Genomic DNA, 21,450 nt, shown 5'->3' on the forward strand with positions numbered 1-21,450 from the left:
CCGGGCCGATTCGCCGCCAGCTGCCGCCCGCAGCCGCCTCCGCCCGCCGGCAGCGCCCCGCCGCTGCGGCCCTACGCAGTGCAGGGCAGGCGGGAGGCCGCGCCCTCAGGGAGGTAACGCGTACTCCCTGTTCCTCTCAGGTTCTTAGCATGAATTCTACAACACCCCGAATTCCCCGTTCCCTCGGAAAGGTCCGACTTCCCTGTGCCACCGAGCTCAGCAAACGCCCAGCAGCGCCGGTTCCCTTCTTGCTCTCCCCAGCTGCCCATCCCTTCCACCTTCCTGCTCTCTCACGCAGTCACAGGGCTGCAGCACGCCGCTTGCCGCCGCTCCAGACAGACAAGTCTACAGAGGAAGTCTGGACACAAACCTGTTCAGATTCAGGTAAAAAACCCAAACAACTGTCTACCACATTCTGGGTCTATGTTAAGTATTCCTTTGAAGGCTAGTTCATAAATTAGCTATGAATACATGAATTCCACACCATACAGATCAGTAACAACAGAAATGATTTTTGCATAGTTTTTCTTTATTACGTAATTCTTCCTCACCCCTCCAGAGTATGACTTCTGGGGACAAAAGCTTCTCAACACTTATGGACCAATGGAATTCCTGGACACATATTAGTCATGTAATTAAATCATCTTCCAAAAAGTAAGATTGGAAATTAAACTAGCACTGATGAATTGCAGGTGTCCTTTTCTGTAGCTTTACATATTCTCTCAAGATAAAAACCATAAACCTATTCTTTCAACGTGTGAGATTAAAATGGTGACTCAAACGAAAATATTTTCCATTTCATCAGCAGCCTTTATTTCCACGTAGCTTCTTCACCAGGCTTCAACTCCCTGTGGAAAGAAAAAAATAGAAGAAAGAGACTAAAATTAGGACAATTTCTGTAGAATAATTACTAATAAATGTAATTACTTATTCTACAATACCTTAATTTTGAGAGTTATGTATAAATTTAACTTTCCTTGCAATCGCTGGCAGTTAAAAATCTTTCAATACTGATAAGCTTCCTCTTTTCTTTCCAAAGCTTCAATGGATCGAGTCCTCTCAACTCCCATTCATTTAAATGGAAGCACAAAACAGCTGACCTCTAAGGAGCTGACAGACTTTTTACGTAACAGCATCCACAAGGAAAAATTCTCCTTCTTTTAAATAGAAAAATTCATTACTTTGGTGGGATGAGAACTAGGTGTTAAAGGAGAGAGGATTTTTGCAATGTGCTGAAATACCAGCCCAACTTCACCAGCAACTGCAGTAAGAAAAGTGCTAATGTAACAGTGGGGTGGATTATGTCATAAGCTTACTTTCTTACTCAGAACTAATTTAGGTGAGACCAGAGTAAAAAAAGAAAAATCCACCTCCAGACTGATAACAACATTCCTACTATTAGTCCATGCTATACACCATGATTTTTTTTTTCTGTTGTTTTGTTAACCCTATGGTCTAACATAGAATTAGGACAACTGACATATGAGGCAATGCATTGTTATCTAAATTCTCCCTGAGAAGTCAGCCAGTAAGCCCAAACTGACCAGTGTATATAATCACGTCCTCCAGTGAAGATACAGCAGTTGCCAACATAAATGTTGTGTTAGTTTTCAAAAGCTTGGTTATTATTTTTAAATGACACGAATGCATAGAAGTATTTAGCTAAAAAGTGCTGTGATCATTTTAAATTTAAGACAGAAGTTTGCTATAATCCACTGAAAAGTTGAAAATTAAAATTCAAGCACTGTGTTTCCCGCTGAAGTTTTAGAGAGAGACAAAATAATGGTTGCCACATTTCATGACTAAGAACTTGACAGCAGTTAATGATCCTTTCTTTCATGACTAAGATGGCTGCTAAAGCCCCCATTTTCAGAGGGCATTAGTGACCTAAAACCCTTCAGGAATGCTTGCTGAAATTTTTCGGGCTTTCTTCCCTTTAATATTTTGACAGCATCACTGGTGGTTTTTTTCATACTTAAGACTCTCAAAAAGAACAGAGAAGCACTTTGCAAAATAACTACATATATATTTAAGAGGCATCATAAAGCAGACCTTCTATATAATAAGCTCTTGTTTCTGAAGGCAGACAGTTTTTCATCATTCCTTCTGTCCAAATAGCATCCAATCACAAATCCTAAGGGAACAAGGATGTGAACCCAGTGATCACGCACAGCTTGGGCGAAATTCACCATGACTGCTAGAAAGAAAAGCATAACAGATAAGAGTAACTGATAAATCTGTACATGGAAACTGTTGCATACCTGGCACCTTTAATCTCACTTAGTAGGATCCTACAACAGCGTAATAAACATGAGGGCCATCAAACACTTCCTACGAGGCACATGCTGTTCTCAAATCCATACACAGGTTTCTTAAAAATAATCCTAAATCTTGGCCCTGGGAAATAGGATTTTATCCTAAAATGCGAGAGAAATAGAACATCTCTTTTAAGATATCCCTAGTAAAACAGTTCCACTTAAATGTTCTACAGTAATTTACCCACTAAAGTAACTTTAATGATACAGAAGTTTGCTGTTCTGTAAACATTACAAATGCATTTATAACCTAAACTCCTGTAGATGGACGCTTCATTATCTGTAACAAGACTGAAAGATAAGCTGTACATTCAGTGGGGAATTGACAGATAAGGAAGAAAGGACATTTCTAAAACCCAGCGAGCCGTTTCCAACCTAACCAAAGCCTTCCGGATGAGCGTCTTGCTGGAAGTTTAAGAGACACCAAGGAAGTCATACAGCTGCGACCTCAAAACTACATACTAATTACAGAGGACAGACACAAACGGCGCCGTTCCTCTCACAGCCGCTGCAGGACGGCGGCACACCAAACACCTGAGGCGGTGTGGGGGAGCACGGCGGGAGGCGCTGCCCTCTCCCGGCCGCTCCCTCAGTCGGCCGCGATGGCGGCTCGGGCCGGCCCTCACGGTACTGACCCACCACAGGCCCCTGCCAGCCTCCCGGCCCCGCCGGGCGCAGAGAAACGCTGCCCTCAGCCTGCCTGGGCACCCGACCGTCCCCCGCACGCCCGTGCCCGCCGGGGCAAGAGCGCCATAAAGCCCCCGGGCTGAGGGGCGCTCCCGCCTGGCCCCCCCGGCCTCGTGTCCCGGCCGAAGGGACAGAGGACAGGACGAGGCGCTCCCGGGGAAGGCTGAGGCCGGTACCACGGAAACACCCTCTCGGCTGCTCCCGCCCCCCACGCGGGCCCCAGCCGTTACCGCTCCTCGCTGCCGCCGGGCCCCGCGCAGCGGCCACACCAAGGGCAACGGGCACCGGGCGGCGCGAGCAGGCCGGGACAGCCCACCGGCTGCGCAGGGAGAGGGGGAGCAGGGCCCTCACCCCCGGCGGCCTCGCGGTAGTGCCGTCCGTTACCCTTCCACCTTCCCTCCTCCTTCTCCCCGCCTCCCGCAAGATGGCGGAGGGTGCCGTACGGGCGGGAGGTGGCGGGCGCGCGCCCCGGTGGGCTTGAGGGAAGCCGGCGCGCGGGCGGCCCGTGAGGCAGGTAGCGGCGGCGGCGGCGGCTCGGAGGGGCAGCGCTGCGGGCCGGCCCCAGCGCTCGCTGCTGAACGCCCCTCTCCTCCCCGCGGGGAGCCGGGCTCGGCCCACGCGTGAAGCGCTCGGCTTGTCCTACCCGAGCTCGCCCTTCTCTTCCTCCTCTTCCTTCTTCTCCTCTTCTTCTCGGGACTGGAGTGGGCGCAGGGCTCGTCCCCTTAACGCCGGGCTCGGCCGGTGAGGCTCACCCCATCAGAGCCGGGCCGCTGTGTCGGCGGCGGGCCGGCGGCGGGCCCGGCGGGGCGCTGGAGCCGCCGGAGCCGCCGTGCGGAGCCCCCGGCCCACCCCGTCCTGGGCCTCCCTCGGGCGGTCGCTGGGCTTGAGGGGTCACAGCCCTGGATGCGCCATGTCTGAGTGCCCCCATCCGGCACCCGGGGGGAGCGGCTGTTAACTGCACTGCTCCTAGTGATCCTTTTTTTTTTAATTATTGTTAAAAAAACCCTCTTTCTAATAACAAAAGACCTACAATGATCAAAAATTAATATATGAGACTTAATTGATATCTAGTAGCTATACTGAATAGTTTTCACAACTATTATCCTGTGTATTCGCAGGAACGTATGAAGTTAGATCTAAATAAATAGGCTTTTCCTTTAGATTAGTCAATGAAACATTTTCTTCCCCCATTCAGATTAGTTCTTTTGGAGATTAAACACTTGGAGAGGAAAATGACATCGATTATCAAGTTGACTACGCTTTCAGGGGTGCAGGAGGAATCTGCCCTTTGCTATCTGTTGCAAGTAGATGAATTTCGTTTTCTTTTGGACTGTGGCTGGGATGAAAACTTTTCTATGGATATTATTGATTCTCTGAGGAAGTAAGTAGTTCAGTTCATACACTTTTTTATTTTTAAATAGGTCTTGTCCTTTTCTGAAAGTTTTCAAAATACCATGCAATGGTATGTGTATGATGTTACATCCAAAATTGTTCTTTTTTTTTTTTTGTTTGAAGTATGTTTTATATGAAGGGAATTATGCTGCTGAAACATTTCCAGTAAAAACTTGGGTTTTTTCTTGTGAGTCTAATGAGTTAAATCTATTAACTGTAATTCTCAACCTGTTCTGTGTTTGTTTTGGCTTGGATGTTTTGTTTTCTTCATAAACATGACACAGAGCAGAGTTTATGGGAGACTGACTTTGGCTTTAAACTAATTTAGAGTGGTTAACTAAGTTTTAAATGAAAGAATCCTTAGTGTATGTAGGCTGAATACAAAGTGGTTCAACTCTCGCCTCTTGTTTCAAGTTGAATAGACTGTCAGTCAGGAAAACAGCTTCTGTTAGTTATCCCAGCCCTGCAAAGAAATAAACTTGTCTAGACTTTAATACTGAACTTCTGCAGGTTTACAGCAAGGAGCTTTGCCGATGCACGCATTGATTGCAAGGTTAGGACTGAAACATGGAAATTCCTGAAACTAAGCTCTGTGATGGTATTTTTATAGATTCACTTTTTTAGCATTGACACACTTGTGTAGCGTTTGAAGTCTTTTAACTGAGGATTATTATGTACTAAGGATAATTTATAAAATTTTTCAAGTTTCTTATCTGAGAAGCAGTTAAATTAAATCCCCTTTTTAATAACAGCCATCAAGAAGAATGCGTGTGCCCCAGTTACTGTGTGAGGGAACAAAAAGCTTTCAGCCCAACTTGTTTTTTCACTTGAGGGCATAAAACATATGCAACAAGTTTTTCAATTATGATAGGGAGTAATTTTTTAGTCTGAGTTCTTATTTTATGCAACACTTTGCAAGAAAAAAATCTTCTGTTTTTAAAATTAATAAAACCCCAAAAATTTATGTGCCACTTTTCTTAAATGATATATTTGACCCTTTCTGTTTTTAAAGAAATATATTTTGCTTTAATCCTTATCAGTTTAAGGATTGTTGTGTCTTTGGTCCTGTTACTTCATCTTTCTCATCAGAAGAAATGTCGTAGTCTGGTTTAGGTTTTTAGATGTATAAACAATTTGTAGCATGTCTGCACTGATAATATTTTTGGCACCTCAGTTAATGTACTTTCTGGTGTCCAAGAATATATTAAGGTCTTTCTACTCAAGAATTTGGTGTGAAACTTATGTCTTCCAGACCTGGAAATTATGTTTTCAGAAGTCACTTGCATTTTTAAGTACTTGAATGTTTGGAAATATCTGTAACTTTTAATTATGATTTTAAAAACTGTGTTCTAAACCTGGAAAGATTTACGTTTTCTTGTTTGGCATTCAGGCTGTGTATGTATCTCAAAATAGCCATAATAGGGACTATGTAACACCATACCGAACTCTTTTCACCACCTTCTGTTGTCCCTCTTTTTGCAGACATGTACACCAGGTTGATGCTGTTCTTCTTTCTCATCCTGACCCTCTACACCTTGGTGCTCTTCCATATGCAGTTGGAAAAATGGGGTTGAATTGTGCCATTTACGCAACTATTCCTGTATATAAAATGGGACAAATGTTTATGTATGATCTCTACCAGGTAAATTTAAGTTGATACTTTCATACACAACTTCTTTGATATGATATAATGCTCACATTCTTGAATGCTCTGTACTTCTTATTTGTTTTAGTCCCGCCATAATACTGAAGATTTCACACTCTTTACATTGGATGATGTAGATGCAGCCTTTGATAAGATACAGCAGCTGAAGTTTTCTCAGATTGTGAACTTGAAAGGTAAAGTTGTCACCAAAGTTTCAATAAATGACTTTTAGTGAAAGGCAACAGAGTCATTAAGAGTTAAAGTAACTTTTTTTTTAAAGGGAATAAGTTTTGAAATGTTGTGCATTTTGCAGGGCTGAATTCAGTAGCCCTGTGTCAGTCTGTATCAGCTGAACGTTTGCCTCAGCGATTGTATGTGGAAACAGGTAGAATTTCCACTTAATGAGGAGGTGGTCATGCCAAAGCATATTTAGACATTTGTTTCTCTTTTGTGTTTTTGTAACTTTTCTTGGAATTTGCTCGTGTCTCTCAAAAGCATTTACTCATGCCTGGTGGTAGATACCTCAGAACTCTTCAGTAACCAGTAACACAAAGGAGAGCTTTCTAGAGGATGAATAGGTTGCAGAGATTAAGTTACAGCATGTGGATGATTTAATGAGGAGGTCTTCACTGACTCTGAATGATACTCAGTGTAACTTATTGCTAGGAACTGTGGCATCTGGAGAATCAGCAGCTTTTCACTTTTGTTGAATTTAAAGATCAGAATGAAATGGAAACTCTGTTCTTGAACAGAGACACATACAGGCTGACTACCAGCAGCTTGTTTCTGAGATGCAGTATCTCCCAGTTCCTGAATGCTGCTTGCCAAAATACTTGCCCTGTGTCATGGTTTAACCCCAGTCAGCAGCCAAGCACCACACAGCCGCTCCCTCACTCCCCGTCCCCCCTGCCCTGCTCCTGGTGGGATGAGGAGGAGAATCGGGAAAGAAGGCAGAACTCGTGGGTTGAGATAAGAACAGTTTAATAACTAAAGTAAAATATAATATTAACAATAACAATAATGAAATATAATAATAATAGTAATGAAAAGGAATATAACCAAAAAAAAAAGGCGGGGGGGGTAGGAAAAAAACCCAGTGATGCACAGTGCAATTGCTCACCACCTGCTGACCGATGCCAGAGCCACGATCTGCTCCTCCTGGCCAACTCCCCCTGTTTATATACTGGGCATGCCGTTCCATGGTATGGAATACCCCTTTGGCTAGTTCAGGTCAGCTGCCCCAGCTATGCTCCCTCCCAGCTTCTTGCACACCTGCTTGCTGGCAGAGCATGGGAAACTGAAAAGTCCTTGGCTTAAGATAAGCGCTACGTAGCAACACCTAAAACATCAGGGTGTTATCAACATCATTCTCACACTAAATCCAAAACACAGCACTGTACAAGCTACTAAGAAGAGAGTTAACTCTGTACCAGCCGAAACCAGGACACCCTGTAATTTGGAAAATAGAAATGGGATGCCATCCTTGAAACGCTGCTGACCCTTTTTCAAGATACTTGTAGCAAGGCTATGTCTGTGGTACCAACCTTTACATCTTAAAAGTAATTTTAGTGAACAACTTTTTTAAAACACCCTGCTTTTTTCATATTTAATGGAAGTGATTTGAAAAGACTCAATGGATGCATCTAAGAAGATAATGTATGTTTTAATTATTATTAAAGCTGTGCACTTCTGTTCAAGTTGGTGGAATGCAGCGAAGTCAGTGAGTAATGGTCATGGGTGGTCTAGTTTTACTCTGACAAAGATAGAAGCTAGCACCCATGATGAGGAGCAAGAGTGCATTAAAAAAAAAAAAAAAAGGCATCCGGTGCTGGAAAGATCTGTCATCCCTGACTGCAGCACATGAACACCTTTCCTGGTATTGTTTGACTTGCATGTTTGTCATTCTGGAAAACTTTCAATTTGTGTAATTTATATGGGTTTTTTTAAGTACCTAGACAGTGAATGATACAGTAAACGTTTTGTGTTGCCCCAGAGAGGGGTCTGCCTTTCACCTGTGTACTTGCATTCAAGTGATATGTTTGTTCTATAATTTACTGTTGTTTAGGTCTATAGTTACAGCAGCTCTGCAGTGCCTCTGAGTACCGGTGGGAGGTGGAGGGAAGAAGTGATCTTCTTTGCTTTAGTTTCTTTTTCTGGAGGCAAAATAGAAGTGAATTGCAAAAAATTTTGAAGTTACTGGTTAGATGGGAAGGACAGATATGTTACTGATTTTTCATACTTCATTTGACTTTTTTCCCCAGTAATAATTTTGGTGTTCAGTTGTTTAAAATTGCTATCTGTTATTCAGAGTAATAGATTTTAATACATGTAATGTACCTAAAATATTGAAAACTTTCGTAGGCAAAGGACATGGTTTGTCAATCACACCGTTGCCAGCTGGCCACATGATAGGAGGCACAATTTGGAAGATTGTCAAGGATGGAGAGGAAGAAATTGTTTATGCAGTTGATTTCAACCACAAGAGGGAGATGTAAGTTCAACATAACAATATATATTTCTTAGATGTTGTGTTAGGTGTGCATCATTTAGTGTGTGATAAACAGGTATCGAAGTAGCAGTGCCTTTCTAGCTCTAGTAAGACCACTAATTTCACTTGCATTCAGATTAATCAGTTTGAAACAGGCATTAGCTCTGGGTTTCTTCATTCCACTCAGTTTTATTTATTTGTAAGTTTGAAGCAGGAAACGTTCAGCTGCTGAGGAGTTTGATTTCTGTACATGGAAACATCTGGAAGCTAGCTGTCTTACTTTTTCTCATAAAATAGAAATGCAAAAAGTGAGATTTTTGCCTTTTTTCCACAGCCATCTGAATGGATGTTCCTTGGAAATGTTGAGCAGGCCTTCATTGCTTATTACAGATTCATTTAATGCTACTTATGTACAACCCAGGAGAAAGCAAAGGGATGAACAGCTACTGAGTATGTATTCTGTTTGGGCTTGAAAATAGCAGTAATGTGATTTATTAGTCACAGTAAATTGTTTTTCTATGAGAAATTCATCAGCATCCAAACTAAGAACCTTTATTAAAATTTAACAAATTTTGAATTACTCTTTTCTGATGGTACTGATCCTGTGGGTTAAACATTTTCCTGAAAACAATGAACATTCTGTGAAAACAGTGTATTTTACCCAGTATCAATTAATCTCTTAAGGGATTTTGAAATGACCTTCCTCAGCACATTCTTTTTTAAACTCCATTTTACTGCTTGGTATTTTTTAATAAAAGAAAGAAAAAGTAGTATCAAGGCAGTGAGATCTTCAGAGCTACCAAGAAGACTCCAGCTCCCTTTAATTTTGGTGGAAATGTGGTTTTGGATCTCTTTTGAAGTTTAGTTTATTTCTGTGTTCAATTTGCTTTTGATTATGATTGCTAGTGTGATATAACAAACAAAAAAACCCAAGCCACAAACTTTCTAATTTTGGTTCAAAGTATAAGTAGGTTTTTGTTTTGTTTTTAATTCTTCTTAGCTAATGTTTTGGAGACATTACGAGGTGATGGAAATGTATTAATAGCTGTGGATACAGCAGGCAGAGTTCTGGAACTTGCTCAACTTCTTGATCAGATCTGGAGAACGAAAGATGCAGGATTAGGAGTCTACTCTCTAGCACTTTTGAATAACGTCAGCTACAATGTAGTGGAGTTCTCTAAATCACAGGTTTGTTTTGTTTTTAAAATGCAAGTATGAAGAGGGTAATGGAACATGTATGCAAAAGCATTTTGTTTTTCTTTTTAACGGTAAAAAATGGCTAAATACTGGGTGTTGTCCTTATTCTGTAGTGTGTGTTTGTGTGTCACATCTTTCGATCAAGTAACAGAGTCCAGTCATGGCTATGGGCATATTTCTTAATACTCATTTCTGGTTTTATCACAAGACTTGTTAGCATAGTTTACAGCTGTTAAAAAAGAAGACTTAAAGTACTTGTTGCTGTGTTGTTTATGCTCAGCATTATTTCTACCCTTGCTGAGAAACATTGGTGTAATCACGTGCATATTGCATCCTGTACTTCATATCAGGTTTGTACATTATTGTAGAACTTGTATTCTTATAGATAACTTTTTCTTAATACGTATTTTAGGTTGAATGGATGAGTGACAAGTTGATGAGGTGCTTTGAAGACAAGAGAAACAATCCTTTTCAGTTCCGCCATCTCTCCTTATGTCATAGTCTATCTGATCTGGCTCGAGTGCCTAGTCCAAAAGTTGTTCTTGCCAGTCAACCTGACTTAGAATGTGGGTTCTCTAGAGATCTTTTCATTCAGTGGTGCCAGGATTCAAAAAACTCTATAATTTTAACTTATCGCACTACGCCTGGAACATTAGCACGATTCCTGATTGATAATCCTTCTGAAAAAGTTATAGATATTGAGGTAAGAGTTGTCTATATATCTCAAAGGGTTTTTTTATTGTGGGCCGTCTGGGGGAATATGAGCAAAACTGAACTTAATTTCCTTTTTGATGTACTGAAAACACTTCTAGTGGCAGAGGCAAATCTGAAATCAGTATGTTGCATGTTTAACCAATTGTGGATAGACTTGCATAAAAATAGGTCTCATATTAGGAACTGCAAAATGCTTTTTGGTGGTGTGGCAAAGTTAATATTCCATAGCGATGAGCATGAAGTTGCTTTTAAATATTCGTCTTTAGACAACACCTTCCTTTGTGTTTTTGTTATAATAGAAAAAATTCTGCTTGCAGTTGATGTACAGATCACAATATACGATGGATTATTCTTGCTGGAAGATACTCTGGTTTTGGATGAGGGGAGAATCAAGTCAAATTAGTGTAATATATCCCACCAGAATTAGAAAGATAAGCAAAAGCTAGGAATTAGAACACAATTAATTGTTTTTCATGCTTTCAATTTGTTTTCAATAATTTATATACCTGTGTCTACTTCTCTCTCGTAAACATTGTTAATTTATGGGAGTTGCCTGCGATCGCAGTGATAATTTCACTCTTGATGTGAAATTCACAGCTTTATTTTAGTTTTAGATTGGATTAGAAGCATTGAATTACAGTATTTGAATAATACTGAATTCTAGTAATAGTCTAAGTGATCTATACTCTGATTTGATTTTCAGAAAACAAGAAACAAAACTTAACATTGTTTTGCCTGCTAGTATGACTTTGCCAGGTTCTTCTGGTTTGATGTTAGTGACACAAAAATTAAAAAACACTGCTCATCTCAGAGTATTTGCATTCACTTACTGGAGAGATATTTCCTGGAGATGTTAAGAAACTTTTGTAAAGCCAATTGATTTTAATACTTTTAGAAATGCTTTTCTGTTAAAGTAGACTCTACTAATTGATAACGTTGTCATGATGTTGCCATGCCAAGGTGCCACACATTTGCGTAATCGTCTCTTATGTGACATACAAGTTGTACTTGCCCTTGGTACTTAAATACAAATATTCTTGTAAGCAGCATGTAGGAAAAGTATTAAAATCTTGTCAGCTACTCAAAATAATACTAGTTTTATTTCTGTCTGCAGTTGAGAAAACGTGTCAAGTTGGAAGGAAAAGAACTTGAAGAATACCTAGAAAAGGAGAAACTAAAGAAAGAAGCAGCTAAGAAGTTAGAACAGTCTAAAGAGTAAGTAATTCGTTGTTCTTGCATTCTGCTGTTATGGTCAGAGTTGAGATTTCTGTGTGATCATTCTGCTGCTTCAACGATTTACAGGGATAAATGAAAGTCATAGTTTTGATAGACTTGTCTGAGGGCACTGAGGAATGGGGCATGGTTGTCTTTAATCTGTTGTTATCATAGACCTGTTTCATCTGCTGTTTGACTGTGAGCTCTTTCTCAGATACAGAAACTGCCCTTGTCCTTGGTTAGTGTTATGTCAACTGTGATTTTCCAGTCAGTGTGTTTATGTAATACTAAACCTGAAGAAAAAAAGAAAGTGCTAGTTTTTTTGGAATGTCATTTCAGGGCAGATATTGATTCCAGTGATGAGAGTGATGCTGAAGAGGATATTGATCAGCCAACTGTACATAAGACCAAACATGATTTGATGATGAAAGGTGAAGGTAGCCGGAAAGGAAGCTTCTTCAAACAGGCAAAGAAATCTTATCCAATGTTTCCAGCCCCTGAAGAAAGAATTAAATGGGATGAATATGGCGAGATTATCAAGTATGTGGTGGTAATGCATACTAACATGTAGTAGCTATGAAATAATTAAAAAATAGAAGTAATAAAAAAATCGCCATTTTGTCTCTTTTGCAGTACTGTTATATACTCTTCAAAAGTTACTGCAGCTGGAACAGTTAGGACAGTTTACACTAAGTCTCGCAGGAAGCTTATGATAGGATTGAAGCTGCGGAGTGCTGATCCTTAGCCTGTGTTCATACCTCTTAGGATGTGTTTCCACGCCAGGCTTTTTTTTTTTTTTTTTTTCCTTATCAGATAGGAGATTTAATTTTTTTTAACCTGACTTTTTTTCTGCTTTAAATTACACATAATTTGTCAAAAATTTATAATGAGGGGAAAGAACATTGTTCATCTCTCCTGGTTTCGGCTGGTACAGAGTTAACTCTCTTCTTAGTAGCTGGTACAGTGCTGTGTTTTGGATTTAGTGTGAGAATGATGTTGATAACACGCTGATGTTTTAGTTGTTGCTACGTAGCGCTTATCTTAAGCCAAGGACTTTTCAGTTTCCCATGCTCTGCCAGCAAGCAGGTGTGCAAGAAGCTGGGAGGGAGCATAGCCAGGGCAGCTGACCTGAACTAGCCAAAGGGGTATTCCATACCATGGAACGGCATGCGCAGTATATAAACTGGGGGGAGTTGGCCAGGAGGGGCGGATCGTGGCTCTGGCATCGGTCAGCAGGTGGTGAGCAATTGCATTGTGCATCACTTGACTTTTCTTTTTTTTTTTTATTATTCTTTTTGATTACAATTATTATTATTCTTAGTTAGTAGTGTATTTTTATTTTTACTTTAGTTATTGAACTGTTCTTACCTCAACCCACAAGTTTTACTTTTTTTTCCTTTCCTCCCCACCCCACTGGGAGGGGGAGGGGGAAGCAGCTGCATGGTGCTTAGTTGCTGACTGGGGTTAAACCACGATATCATCCTAGAAAAATCTAGTGATACTTGTCCTATTTGCATAAGGAATACTTGCTAGAAAACCTCAATTTGCTAGTATTTCCCAAGATACCAAAGTTCTTTTTTAGGATAGGAAGGTGGTATTTTCCAAATTACCTCTCTTCAAATATGGAAATATTGAAGGCAAGTGTAATAAAATTGTTGGCAATAACAATTATAAAATATCTCAGTAGTGTCAGCATTGTTTGGTTTTATATTATGTAGTGCTTTGGTCTTACTGTAAGACTATTAAAAGCAAAATGCTTTTCATTCTTTAGACCTGAGGATTTTCTAGTTCCAGAACTTCAAGCAACAGAAGAAGAAAAAAGCAAATTAGAATCTGGTTTGACAAATGGAGAAGAGCCTATGGACCAGGATTTATCAGATGTTCCTACCAAATGTATTTCTGCGACAGAATCCATGGAAATTAAGTGAGTGACGTAGTTGTTCTTGTCAGTTCTGCTAGAATGGTAGCATGGGTACGGTGCAAATTGGGTAAAAGGCTAGCTTGGATTTAAGAAAGGGGGAAAGGGCTTGCTTTTTGTTTTTTTCCCCCAAGTTATCTAAGTTAGTTTTCTACTAGTCTTTCTGGGAGCACGATACAGAGTCTTATGGTTCCCCACTCTTAAGAAATTCACAGTTTGTTCCCTGTCTGATGGAGACAAGTGAAAGAGGAAGAACAAACGATACAATAGTATGTTAGCGTAGATACTCAAATGTATATGTATTTTCTTAAAAGAAGAACGTATTCAAATATGCTTATCTCATGTTTTGGGTAACTATGTAAGTGAATTTTGGGAATTTATAGTGTTAAATACACATACATGCCGATATTTGACAATTCTGTATTTTACTGATCCATAATATACCTTGTGCTGACAGCTTTTGCTGATGTAGAATAATTGCAAAATATCTTCCATTTTTAAATGAAATATTTTGGAGCACTCGAAGGTTTAATCTTTTAAACTAAAAAATGTTATTCTTGGGTTTTTAATTCAAACTAGAGCCAGAGTTACATACATTGACTATGAAGGACGCTCAGATGGGGACTCAATTAAAAAAATTATTAACCAAATGAAACCAAGACAACTGATCATTGTCCATGGACCACCTGAGGCCAGTCAGGACCTTGCAGAATGTTGCAGAGCTTTTGGTGGAAAAGATATTAAAGTTTACATGCCAAAACTGCATGAAACTGTAGATGCAACCAGCGAAACTCATATTTACCAGGTAAGGTACTGGAATTTGTTAGTTGTGTAACTGCTATGAACTGTAGTAGGGCTGTATTGGCAGACTAATTTGACCATCCGTTCTTTCGGAGAGGAGAGATAATACTACCTATGTGTACACCTGGTTTTGTGTGATCAAGACATGAGTAGTGTTTTTGTTTTCTAGGTGAGCATTCTCCTTATGCTTATTATTCATAAGAGGTGTTTAAAAGCTTAAACATGAGATCAGTGCAGTTTTACCTGTAGTGCAAAAGGCGAGGTTCACGTCCATGGGAACATCAGTTTGCTTTACTCGAGTCCTAATAGATTTCTAATGCCTATATTTGGAGTATCACTGTACACTACTTGCAATTCAGGATTCTTTTTGGAATCTGAAGGGGAGCCTTAGAGAGCAAAGAGGAAAAAAAAATCCTTCATACCTAAATAGTACCTAAGAATGAACATGTGAAGTTAGCTGCAAGTTAATGTTAAAAATAAATAAAGACATCCCTCCCTGCTGCCCGCCGCCCCCCCCCCCCCCCCCCAACGTTAATGTGATGGCTCTTGGAAAGTGACGTTATGATAATGTGTTGCACTATGTTAATATATTGCATTTAATTTTCATGGTTAAGCTCTAAATACGAAAACTTGGATAATTTGAGTGAAGTATGTGAAAATTGCGTATGGTCCTGATTCAACTTTTGAAGTTGTTTAGAGGAAAGTCTCTCACATGCACTTTAGGCATTAGTCCTTTATTCCTTCTGTCCTTTTAAAGTTAATAGAAAAACATCAGTAGAATTGTTGAAAGAGGTACTTCTGCTTCTTTCCAGAGAAAAATCTGTTACCCTGTAGGAAGTGGAAAGTTCCAGTTATTCAAAATTATCCAGTTCTGACAGTCTTAAAACAGCGGTGTTTTCTGTGTTTGGTTTGTTGTTTGGTTTGGTTTGTTTTGTTTTTAAAGCTATGAGGATTGCTAGTGTGTAAGAAATGACACGATTGTGATTTTTTTCACGAAATATTTATCTGAATAAAATTGTAATTGCTTCATATTTCAATTTTTTTTATATATATAAAGGGGAAATGCAGTCTTCTGCACAGCTTTAGGTTGTTTTTCTGTTTTGAAGCTTTCTGAATAGGTGAAGTACACTGGAGACATTGAATTAGAAAATAATAGATGTGAATGGGGCATCAGAATCCCAGTGTCTTTTGAGTGGACTGTGCTGCAGATGGATAGTTAGTTGCAGTATCCTTCATACAGTTGCAGCCTTGATTCTGCTATGGGGATCATGCACAATCTCACGTGGGTAACAGTCTTTTAAAGTAGGGCTTTATTTAATGGGTTAAAGTCTTGGAATGCACCAGAGGAATCAGGGTAGGGTAATGTTTTGGTCACTTCAAAATCTGATATTTACAACATCCCTTCTTACAATAAAATATTAATTATAATTTTTTTGGAGGGTTGAAATTTGGAACTGCTGTTCAGTAACCTGTATGTATCTATAGAAACTTTCATTAAATTTGCTAAGGCCAACTGAGGAACTCCTTGGCTGCAAAAAAGGCTTCTGATGTTTTAAAAAGAATCGATTGCTCTTGCTGTAAGTTTAACTCAAGTTTGCAGTCGTATAGGTTCTTTTTTTATTTTAATGAAGACAAAAAAGGTATTGATCTCTGCTGCTTTTTAAGTTGAGTAGTGACATGAGAGTTATACAAATTATATTTTGAAAGTATAGAACATCTTGCCTTGGTGATACCAATTCCCTTCTTTCACTCCCCAAAAGAGTATGAATCAAACCTGTGTGGAGAGACAGTGAAAGCAAAACTGCTGATTTTTAAAGCTTGAAGTAAGAACTGTCTCTGTGTTTTCCATCAAACTAATAGTACTTTTATTTTTGTGCAACCCAGGTCAGGTTAAAAGATTCTCTTGTCAGCTCCCTTCAGTTCTGTAAAGCCAAGGATGCTGAGTTGGCTTGGATAGATGGTGTTCTGGACATGCGGGTTTCGAAAGTGGATACTGGAGTTATTTTGGAAGAGGGAGAGCTGAGGGAAGATGAAGACTTAGAGATGCAAGTGGATATGCCTTCTTCAGACTCTAGTGTCATTGCACAACAGAAGGCCATGAAAAGCCTCTTCGGTGACGATGACAAGGAGATGTGTGAGGAGAGTGAGATCATTCCTACTTTGGAACCTCTGCCACCTCATGAGGTACAGAAATTATGCTGATCTGGACTTCTTTTTTGAAGAGCTCTGTATTAATTTGTCTTTTTCTAGTGCTTAGAGATTGGTACCGTGATCTTACTCAAATGAAAGCCTAACTGAAACTGGATTCTCATGTTTGGTTTTCTCTTTATTAAACCTGGTACTGTTCTTTGTTCAGATTTTATGCTTTTCAGCAAGGGTGATCTCCTGCATCCACTAACAGTGCCTAGCATACAGTACCATCTATTTATGAAGATAAGATTTTAATTAGCATGTTTCATATTTGTAGTTAGTACTTGCGGACTTGGAAATTAGTTGGCGTATAGTCACTCTTGGATTTTATTTTGTTTTGTTGATGCTATGGAAAATACCTCATATACTTGAGATACAGATCTTTGAAATTCATACGTCTGCTTCTATAGTAGTGTTTTGAGAGTTCATTAAATTAATCTTTTTCTATAAATTTATCTTTACTCTTAAATCAAAATACTTTGTGAGTAGATATTATTTTATCTTTTCATTGAATGATTACAATACTTTCTAATCCTAGAATTGGTTTTTTAAGATACTGTTGCACAGTCCTAAATGTAGTCTGTTCCAGGAGCTAGATAAATGTGGAGACAACTCTAAAGTCTGTTCAGATTCATGACAACTGTCATAGAAGTATGTACTGATCAGCAGTACAGCTTACTGCAGCTCTGTCCCTGGCGTAACATGGCTTGGAAGAGGGATCTTCAATAGCAGCTTTCCATTTGTCTTCAATATGTGAGCAAAGAAGGAAACTTTTCTGTTATTTGATGGATAACTTCTAAGACCTTCCTATCCTGGAAATGTCTTGCTGCAGGTGAACAGAAATAGAACAAATCTTCTCATTTATAGTTCTGTAGTCTAGGCCACACTGCTGCCAACACAATGACAAGGAGATCTTTGGAAGAATGGAAGGTATTAAGTAGCAGAAGTATTAAAATTGTGTGTGTTGTTTAAAGGTTCTTGGACATCAGTCTGTGTTTATGAATGAGCCAAGACTGTCTGACTTCAAGCAAGTTCTCTTGCGAGAAGGTATACAAGCTGAATTTGTAGGAGGAGTGCTTGTGTGCAATAATCTGGTGGCTGTTCGCAGGGTAGGTGTTCTGTGTCTTAAACTCTGTGGTAAATAATATTCTAAATGAAAATTAAGTTTCTCATTAGTGTAAAGTTAATAAATTGAAACATGTCTTTTGTTTCAGACTGAAACGGGGCGCATTGGATTGGAAGGCTGTCTCTGTCAGGACTTCTATAGGATAAGAGACCTTTTATACGAGCAATACGCTATTGTCTAAGGAAAGTGCTGCAAAGATGTTTTTACTTGAACTTTTAAAGACGATGGGGATTTCTCCCAACTTTGATTTTTTGTAGTTTTCTAATTTATACAGGGGAAACCTAATTCATAAAGAGCAATTAACTACCCTGAACATGTAAATAACTGCTGCTGTCGTTCTTCATAAATCTGTTGGTACATTCCATGTTGTTGACTTTCAAACTGTTATGACTTGCACATAACACATTATAAATGAGTTTATGACTATGAACCCTTCTCAGGAAAGGTTCAGTTTGTCAGGACATGTTTTGGTTTCATAGATTCCCTGCCAAAGAGTACAAAATATATAAAAGTCATTCTTCTGTTCTAAAATAAGATTAAATAGGGAACTGTGGGTTTCTTTGGTTTTGTTCTTTTTGGGTTTTGTGTAGTTGTTTTTGGGTTTGTTTTTGGTTTTGTTTTTTTTTTTTAATAACTTCGATTTAGGGGACAGTCTTGAGGTTTTGGTTTTTTTTTTTTTTTTAAATGGAGGTTAGTTAAAGTACACTTTTAATAGCCCACTTAAAGCTAGACTACCTAAACTTTCCCCCAGTGTTAATCTGGCTGCATCTTAATGTTGTGTCTGCTCCATCTTACTGATTTTTTTCCAGAATAGCATGTCATATTCTGTATCAAGTACTAATCTGCAGGATCAAAAAATTACTTTGGAAATGTACTCTAAGAAGACTGGATAATATTTTCAGACAGTTTAAAATCCAGTAATTGTGTGCTTCAGAGTAACTTCTGTACAAACTTACAGAATTTGTAATTTCTAGCTTATGCAAAATTATGCCAACTATAAAATCTTTTCTGAGTTCTGATTCTAATACTTTCAAAGTCTAAAGCCTTTATCCATGCACTGCTGTTTGTTCAGAGTGCCATGAGTCAAGTTCAGGAAGATCCTTTATCTTGAAATCTGAGTTCATGTGATGTATTTAATGCTTTTGTGCCACGTTTCATTCTAGTTGCATGTTTTGTGCCATTTTTCATTCTAGTTGACAGTGGGACTTACTGTAGCTGCTGATGCTAGGAATTGACCTTACTTTTTAGGTGAAGATGAGCACAGTTTTGGGCGCCTTAATTTCTCAGAAATTAATTTAGGCAAACAAATGGCCTCTCGAGAGTTTATTTAATCTTTTTTTCCCCTATCCACATGTGAACCACCAGCTTTGGCAGTGGAGGGTTGCTTGCTTGTTTTCACATACAACAGCAATGTAATATGTGCTCTTTGTGTGTATGTTTAAATAAAACCTTTTCAAAAAGTGGCAAAAAATAGCCCTGTGGGCTATCAGTGGAAAGATAATTTACTCTGCAATTAATTCTTGACAAATAGTTTTCTATCTGATCTACAGACTATTTATTCTGTTTAAAATAGTAACTTAAAACTGAAGACCGTGTTAAAAAACAACCAAAAACAAACCAAAAAAACCCCCACCTGCTAGAACTATATACTAAAAATGTAAAAAACTTGAAAATTAATTGCTGAGTGAGAATGTGTTTTGTTACACAAAGAAAATCTTGGCTAGGAATGACTGAATGGCTCAACACTTTTTTTTTTTTTTTAACTGTTTATTTTCCATTATATTGACAGCCAAAACTTCATAGAAATGCTCTGGTTTTGTAGCTGTTTTGTAGCAATGCTGTGTAAATCTATATGATACTGGATGCTTGTTGGTGAATACTATTGTATTACTATTGTTGCTGATACTAATGAACTTTTATAAAGTGAGTTACTTTGTACATAATCATATTGGCCTTAGGACTTTTCACTTGAGGGCTTAGGGTGGGCAGAGATCACACATGCTTGCATGGAATATACTAATAAAGAAAAAAACACTTAGGAAATCAAACTAAAAATAGTGCTGCTTTTAAGAAAGGGATAAAGACAAGCTAGTGTGATCATAAACCTTTCTATCAGTTTTGTTTGGGTGTTTTAACCTATTTATTCAAATTCAGCTAAGTTTAATAAGTTTAGTGTTATCAGTCACTAAATTCCTGTGTGTTCTGGTAAAGAGGAGAACCCCAAATTAGTGCCATCACTAAGGAAAGGCTCAAGTATGAGCAAAACAGCTAACTGTTCTTTTTTTAGTCTATTCAGCATGAGTGTGACTTGAAATCAGACCGAGAAAGCTGATATGCAAGGCGATAGTAGTCGTCTGAGTGCTGGGACTGGGGAAAGCTGGGTTTGTGGACAATTCTGGTGTTGAGAGGGATGAAGGGGAATACAGGACATTTGTAGTAAACATATCACAGGCTGCAGCTGTGCTGTGGGGCAGGTGTGCTCCTCGGCTTTGCATTCATTACTTGTAAGCAGTGTGGAATTGAAGCAAATTCCCATGAATTTTGCCTAGCCTGCTATCACTTCTCTGATAACTTATTATTGTTCTTTTCTATTTTTTTGTCTTAACTGTGATTCACTTCAAACAGTAATTTAACTTCTCTGTGTAATTTTCAGAGTTACTAATCTGGTTCTTGTTTGTTTCTGAAATGAAAGATTCATTTGCCCTTACCTCCACAAAATGTCAGTGCTGTAAGCTGTATTTTCTGACTTCTGCATTTTCTTCATTAGCAGTAAAAATTTGATAAGGAGTACCATTTCTTACTCTTCGCTCTATTGCTCTTGAGGGCAAGAATATTAACTTCAAGTCAAACCTGGTTTTGGTACTTAATGGCCATTTAAAAATATTTCCTTCCAATGGTCTTGGATAATTCAGATTCCTCAGCTAAGAAGAGCCAAGGGGGTGTGGAGACACAGGAAAAGCAGAAACTTGCCTTCCCCCATCCCCAAAGTCTGTAGTATTTGTGGGTAAATCTTAGCTTTTGTATTCTCTACTTCCTGTGCCTATATAGTAGAATATGAATACATTTTTCAAAAGATTACGGGAATGTAGAAGCAGAACTCTTTAATAATAAAAAAATAATTCTAGAATTAATTGTTAAGCTGTTCCCATTGTCTAAACATAGCTTTACCCTGAAGTTAAATAACTTTATGTGGGTGAGAGTCTCATTTTTAATCATTTTACTTTGACAGTATGTACTGGAGGTGAGGTGAAGCTGAAAATCATCTTCTCCTTCCCTGAACACTATTTAGACTTAACCAGATCCACTTCTTAAAATATGCTGTTAATGGAAAGGTAGTATGCCCTGCATTCAGTCAGAGTAACAGTCTCATGAGAGCATTTGAGATCTATTTGTTGGTAAAACTTGCTTGGAAAGGTAGGAATTCTCCTGTACCTGTACTAGCTTTTAATTGTGGTCAAATGCTATTCATTTGAAATAAACGAGCAAAGAAACACCCTACACCACCCCCCCCGCCCCCCCCCCCCCCCCGGGTCTTAATAATTGTTGTAGATGCTTGTACCCTAAAACACTTACATTGTGCAGAATGAAGATTTCTTTGATAAGGCATGAGATGTATTAATATTTCAGTTAGGAAAGGAGAGTGTATTGCCTGGGGAAAACACTTAAACCACTAAAATTTTTGGAGACTCTGGCAAAAGAAATCTTACTGTAAGGATCTGAACATTGCACAATATTCTGTTTCATGACTTTTACAGGTGTTTT

General features: G+C 38.9%; 2 protein-coding genes across 5 annotated transcripts; one reads left to right on the forward strand and one right to left on the reverse strand.

Moving 5' to 3' along the window:
* Positions 1-508: 508 nt before the first annotated feature.
* On the reverse strand, positions 509-3,745 carry NDUFB1 (NADH:ubiquinone oxidoreductase subunit B1). 3 transcript variants are annotated; one of them, XM_050897141.1, is made up of 3 exons: positions 3,646-3,745; positions 2,053-2,194; positions 509-848 (listed from the first exon to the last, which is right to left on the reverse strand). In XM_050897141.1, exons 2-3 carry the CDS (start codon positions 2,190-2,192, stop codon positions 812-814), a joined length of 177 nt encoding a protein of 58 aa, XP_050753098.1. In that variant the 5' UTR covers positions 2,193-2,194; positions 3,646-3,745; the 3' UTR covers positions 509-811. The 3 variants fall into 3 exon arrangements, with proteins under 3 accessions (XP_050753098.1, XP_050753097.1, XP_050753099.1); XM_050897140.1 differs by having other exon boundaries at positions 2,053-2,197; XM_050897142.1 differs by lacking the exon at positions 3,646-3,745 and adding an exon at positions 3,233-3,318 and having other exon boundaries at positions 2,053-2,197.
* Positions 3,312-19,468, forward strand: CPSF2 (cleavage and polyadenylation specific factor 2). Of its 2 annotated transcripts, none has more exons than XM_050897137.1 (15): positions 3,312-3,369; positions 4,198-4,383; positions 5,877-6,036; positions 6,128-6,233; positions 8,401-8,530; positions 8,862-8,977; positions 9,528-9,715; positions 10,137-10,427; positions 11,553-11,653; positions 11,993-12,193; positions 13,425-13,577; positions 14,151-14,376; positions 16,257-16,556; positions 17,537-17,671; positions 17,777-19,468. In XM_050897137.1, the coding sequence occupies exons 2-15, from the start codon at positions 4,235-4,237 to the stop codon at positions 17,867-17,869; spliced, it is 2,349 nt and encodes a 782-aa protein (XP_050753094.1). In that variant the 5' UTR covers positions 3,312-3,369; positions 4,198-4,234; the 3' UTR covers positions 17,870-19,468. The 2 variants fall into 2 exon arrangements, with proteins under 2 accessions (XP_050753094.1, XP_050753095.1); XM_050897138.1 differs by lacking the exon at positions 3,312-3,369 and adding an exon at positions 3,423-3,516.
* Positions 19,469-21,450: the final 1,982 nt, after the last annotated feature.

The sequence above is a fragment of the Gymnogyps californianus genome, chromosome 5 (genome assembly GCF_018139145.2).
Source record: "Gymnogyps californianus isolate 813 chromosome 5, ASM1813914v2, whole genome shotgun sequence".
Classification (NCBI taxonomy): domain Eukaryota; kingdom Metazoa; phylum Chordata; class Aves; order Accipitriformes; family Cathartidae; genus Gymnogyps; species Gymnogyps californianus.